Genomic DNA, 5,753 nt, shown 5'->3' on the forward strand with positions numbered 1-5,753 from the left:
ATCCAAAGAAAACAAAAACACTAATTCAAAGAGATATCTGCACCCCTATGTTCCCTGCAGCATTATTCATAAGAGCCAAGATATGAAAGTAACCTAAGTGCCCATCAACAGGTGACTGGATAAAGAAGATGTGGGATATATATATATGTATATATATATATATATATATATATATATATATATATATATATATATATATATATATATATATATATATATATATATATATATATATGCCATGGAATACTACTCAGCCCTAAAAAAGAAGAAAATCTTACCATTTGCAACAACATGGAAATACAAAGTGAAATGGTGATGCAAACCTGTCGGGCTCTGGTCTTCTGTGATCCAGGGCCCAGCTTGGGGAAGGACCTATAACTAAGGTTGTCTGGGCCCCAAGCCTTTCTCAGAAGGGGATGGAGTCCTCCTTGCAGAGAGATGCCCATGTGCCCATGCAGCCTGGCAACCCCTGAAAAGGCCTTCCAGCACCCTGAAGCTCCTCCGGACCATGGTGAAGCTGCCCCTCTTGGCCCCTGCCTGGCTGTACCCCTGCCCAGGGCACTGTCATGAAGAAGGCTCACCAGCCTCAGAGCAGGGATTCACCCAGTTTAGAATGGAGGCTTTCCAGTTCTGCTAATAGAGGAACCAAGAAATGTCCCCTATGAAAGCAGAAGTGTGTCACGGCCCCCTGACACACAGACCCCACCTCTGTCCCCAACTGAGTGCCCATTCTCTGGAAAGCCGCAAACATTCCAAGACTGGACTTCAGTTGAATCATTTCAAATTCTTCGAACTCCATGGGTCTAGGGAAGGATGTAGGGGCATGGGGGAGGTGACAGGAGGCGGGGCAGGATCCCCCAAGAGGTTAAATAGGTCACCTCCACACTTGGCTGTCAACCTGGTCTCCTCTGACTGGAGGGATTCACACATAGAGACCTTCTCCTGGGCTCTCGACATCATGACCTCCCTGAAGATGCTGTTCCTGGTCGTCCTCCTCCTGGGGGCTTCCCTGAAGGACACCCATGCAGGTGAGAGCAGAGAAGAGGCAGCAGGAGGAAGGGACACCGGGAGTGGATGGGCGGGGGTTCCGAGACCACAACAGCAACACGTGAATATTATTCCTACCCCCTGCTTATTCCTACAAAGATGTGAGAGGCTGGCAGCAAGAGGATTTTGAGGGAGGCATTCAAAGGAAAATAATGATGAGGAGGAGGGTGAGTGTGATGATGAGGATGGGGATAAAGTTGAGGATGAGGATGAGGATGAGGGTGATACTGAGGATGAGGATGACGTTGAGGATGAGGAGGCCCCAGGACCTGGGGCTCGGCTTCTGAGGAACAAAGCACTTGCATGTCTCACACTGCAACCTTTGTGAGGCAGTGACTGTGTCTGCGTTTCGATAGTGGAAAATAAACAATTCTCAAAAGTATTTGCTAGAGTCAGGTTTATTAATGGGGCTCATATACAAAGAGAGGATCAGTATAAAAGCAGGAGAACTGGTTCCCAGAGCAGGTGAAAAAGGTTTTATACTCAGTTGGGAAAGGGAGGCTGAAATAAGATTGCTACTTTCGGAACAAAGCTGGTTAGCGCTCTGCACGGGGACGCAGCCGCAGTCTTTGGGGTTATCTTAACGGGGTGACCGTCACAGTTGGCTGGACGTTCACTCTCACTTCTGTAAAACACCAGGCCCAGTCAACTCTGAGTGAGTCGAACTGAGTTCCTCTCCCAAGGTGGTTAGAGGACACTCAGAGGCTTCTTAGAAATCGCTCTACCATGATCTTAATTGAAGCCACGCATCACTGGTTTGGCTGTTTGCAAGTGTTGGATATTTTTTCTTGTGCAAAGATGAGGAAATTGAGCCAAGGAAAAGTGTCTTCACATCTCGGGCCTCCGTTTTCTCATCTGTAAAACGGGGTAGTGACAGCACCTGTCTCCAGGAGGGCTGTGAGGACTGAATGAGGGCTGCAGGCAGAGGCTCAGCCCAGAGCCTGGCCCAGAGTCAGCGTTTGGTGATTCGGGGCTGGTATTTTGAGTAAGAGCAACACAGGTACACACACATGCAGAGACACAAATACATACACACATATATGCACAGACTCCTCAAACACACACACATACACACAAGCACACGCAAACACACAGTTGGCCCAGCAGCACACACAGAGACCTCACACACAAATGTATACACACACAAAGACACACACACAGACATGTGTACACAAACCCTCCCGAATACACACACAGATATGTGGACAAACATACAGAGTCCCTCAAGGTACACACAGAACCTCGTGCATACAAATGTGCACACATTGGCAAACACAGACCCACATATAGAGACACATGTGTAGACCCCTTACATACTCCCCACACACAAACACAATTCCAGACCCCCCACAAGGGACCTCCGAACAATACAGACACACACATGCAGAAATGCACACATGCACATGGACCCAGCCTGACACCACACACACACACACGTGCACATGCATGCAGACGTCCCTCCAGACAGATACACACGTGCAGACCCTCCACAGTCCCCTGCCCCCGTGCGGACACTCAGACGCAGCTGCTCCCACTTGCTTTCCCTGTAGCTCGAGGAGTCAACGTGGGCCGGGAGTGCTGCCTGGAGTACTTCAAAGGAGCCATTCCTCTCAAGAAGCTGGTGAGGTGGTACTGGACCTCAGTGGAGTGCCCCAGGGATGCCATCGTGTAAGTCTGTCCCCCACTCCTGTCCCCACCTCCCCGCCTCTACCGCCGCTCTTTGGAGCTGCGTGTGGCAGGAGGTGGACCCTGGGGCTCCCAGAATGGCCACTGAGGAGAGAAGAGGAGAGAGCCTTGACTCTTGACACCCCTAGCCCTGCTCTTCAGGGCAGTTCCTGCACCTCCCCTCACAAGGCCCCAGAGGGCCCCAGGCTCTGAGGTCTAAGCTCTTCATTGATTTATGGGGGAAACTGAGGCCCTGAGAGGGATGAGACAGCCCCACACCACACGGGCAGTCAGCGGCCAGTGTGGTCACCTCCCCTTCCTGGGCTTGAGCCCCGAGCACCAGGCCCCTCCTGTGCACCGCTAGTTCCCAGGCTTGTTGAGGTGTGGGCATCCTGAGGTGGGGGGCCAGGCCTAGCAGGGACCCTGGGAGGGCCAGGGATCACTGAGGACAGAGCCGGATGCCCCAGAGCTGCCACTGCTGTCCTGTGTGACTGCAGGCAAGTTCCTGCCACGCTTGGGACTCAGGGTCCCTGTCAGCACAGGGCGAGGCTGGCCCGGGGCTCTGGCAGGCCTTCCTGTCCTGACCCCACCACGGCTCTCTCCCTCTGTGTAGGTTGGTGACTCGCCAGGGCAGATCCATCTGTTCGGACCCCAAGGATGCATGGGTGAAGAAGGCAGTCAGATATTTGCAAAACGCCGTGAAGCTGCGTGACCTCGTCACCCAGAAGTCATGATTCCTTCCTGTACCGCATGGAGACTTCCCGCCTCCTTGTTCACTGCTCCAACCCTGAGCTCCCCGGGTCCAAGGGAGGCCTGATGAGGACAAAGAGGCCCCTTGTCCCCTTGTCTGATTAAAGTCTTTCTCCCCCAGTCTGGGTCTGCGTGTTCTGTCTGCCCAGCCTGTCACCCGGGGAGCCCTAGAGAACATCTGGTCTTCCGTGTCCAGGTTGGAGAGGGAAACTGAGGCTCTGAGTGCAGACCACCTTCAGTGAAAGGAGGTCCTAGGAGAGAGGCCTGAGCAGGGGTGGCACTGAGGGGCCCGTGGGATGAGCAGGGCAAGGGCGACAAGAGGCCAGCAGGTCCTCCCCTCTGCTGTGCACAGGCAGGTAGGGGACCTGGGAAGGGCCGTCTGGATTCTCTCACATCTTGTCTGCCCCTGAAGTCCTCCCAGGCCAGCCCCATTCTCAACTGACTCCCCACCCTGCCCCCAAGGCAGAGCTGAAGACACACATTTGATCCAATTCCACAAATGTTTTCAGGACCCTTCAATGGGTGGGGTTCTATCAAGTGCTGGGTAGCTCCCTGACCTGGGGGCTCCTGCAGCCCTTTTCCCATCTCGCCCACCTCTCAGCCCCCCACCCCTGACCTCTGCCACACAGCCACCCCCTGAGAATCACTGCAAGGCCCAGCTCCACCTGCACCCAGCTCCCTCTCCCGGCTCCAACTCCAGGCCAGCGCCCAGGGCCAGAGCTGCTCCCCTGCATGAGCCTCACCCCTGCTCCAGCTCATCCCCCTGCTCCCAGCGCCCATCTCCCATCCCTGTCAGGCCACTCCCCACATGGCCCCCTGGTTCCTGCTGACCTGAAGGCTGAGCAACACCTCCCAGCGTTGACATCCCACCCAGCCTCGGCCAAGCCAGACTCCAGGAAGCCGTCTCTGAGTACAGCTGCCCTCCGGATTCTCTCCTGCCCTGATCCCTCCAGCTCTGAGGGCCTCTAGGGCTGCCTGTGGGGGTTGTTCTCCCACTGATTCCTGTGTGTGTCTCTCGGGCCGGACTCCTCCACTAGGTTGGGAGCTCAGTGAGTGTCCCTGGGGATCCCACAGCCCACGTGCTCAGAAGGATGGGGACCCGCAGGTTATGGACCCCCCACCCTCAAAGCCCTCTGTCCAGGCCCAGCTCAGGACTGGAACCATAAGGGAGTGGGAGGATGTTAGTCTTCAGATTCTAGTTCTGTCTCTCTCTCCTGACCAGCTGTGGGATTCTGGCTTCTCTCTCTGGGGCGAAGTCTGGGGCCAGGGGCAGTGGGTCCTCTCTTGGGATTCTGCGACCTGGGTTGCTTGCTTGGCGGGGCTGCAATTGGGAGAGTTATTTTCAGGTAAAGCTTACACCGCCTGTTACCCCCTTGTGGCCAGTTGTCTTATTGCAGGCCAGATGTCAGACCAAGTCCACTTTCCATGAGAAGCAACAACAGAAATAATAATAATCATAAGGCTGATGATGGTGATGAACTGTTATCTCTGTGACCCCAGGGCCTCCTCAGCCACTGGTGGGCTTTTTCCCTGCCCTGGTCCCAAGAAGTATCCTTCAAACTGCCTCCAATCCAGAGTCCTTGGGGCAGCCCAGTCTGAATTCTTCGTGGAAAAATACTGTCTGGATCCACGGAGGGTGAGAAGTGGAGAAAAAAATGATCTCAAAATGGGGGGGAGGCAAGGAGGAGCCCTTGGGACAGCAAAGAAGAGCAAAGGCTGGGGCCCGGACCCCTCACCCTGCCAGAAAGACACTCAGAGAACAGGTATGTAATCCAATGCATTGCCAACTTTCCTTAAAAGAATCAAATCCTTTTTTATTTAGTGAAATCTTCCTCAGAGGCCCATATTGTGAACTCAGATAAATCGAGGACTGTGAGGAGGTAAGAGGTTACCAGCGGGCCCCTGAGAGTGACCTAGCAGGAGGGTGGCTTCAAGGTCCCTCAGCTGGGGAGAGGTGGATCCAGGACTGGCAACAAAATGGAGGATTTGGAATCCAAGTGTGTGATGGCAGGATCAGGGTGTAAGGTGGGTGGGACAAGATGCAGGAAACGGGACCAGCCACCATGTCCCCGTGGGAAGAAGCCATTTTAAGGAATCATGACTGGGAGACTTCCCATGACTGGCAACAGGGAGGTAGGAAGAAAGAGGACGGGGCAGAGACCAGAGAACAGTGGGGAGGGGCGCTGGCCTCTCATTGTTCCTTCTACCTGGAAAGTGCTTCCCTTGCTCCCTGTCCGAAATCCAGTCCCCCTTCAGAGCTCAGCTCAAATGCTGCCTCCCTCAGGAAGCCC

The 5,753-nt window shown here is 54.2% G+C and overlaps 1 protein-coding gene across 1 annotated transcript; it reads left to right on the forward strand.

Moving 5' to 3' along the window:
- Positions 1 to 420: 420 nt before the first annotated feature.
- On the forward strand, positions 421 to 3,574 carry CCL17 (C-C motif chemokine ligand 17). The gene is made up of 3 exons (XM_006179763.3): positions 421 to 1,028; positions 2,598 to 2,715; positions 3,326 to 3,574. The coding sequence occupies exons 1-3, from the start codon at positions 653 to 655 to the stop codon at positions 3,444 to 3,446; spliced, it is 615 nt and encodes a 204-aa protein (XP_006179825.2). The 5' UTR covers positions 421 to 652; the 3' UTR covers positions 3,447 to 3,574.
- The last annotated feature ends 2,179 nt before the right edge of the window (positions 3,575 to 5,753 follow it).

This window comes from Camelus ferus, chromosome 9 (genome assembly GCF_009834535.1).
Source record: "Camelus ferus isolate YT-003-E chromosome 9, BCGSAC_Cfer_1.0, whole genome shotgun sequence".
Classification (NCBI taxonomy): Eukaryota; Metazoa; Chordata; class Mammalia; order Artiodactyla; family Camelidae; genus Camelus; species Camelus ferus.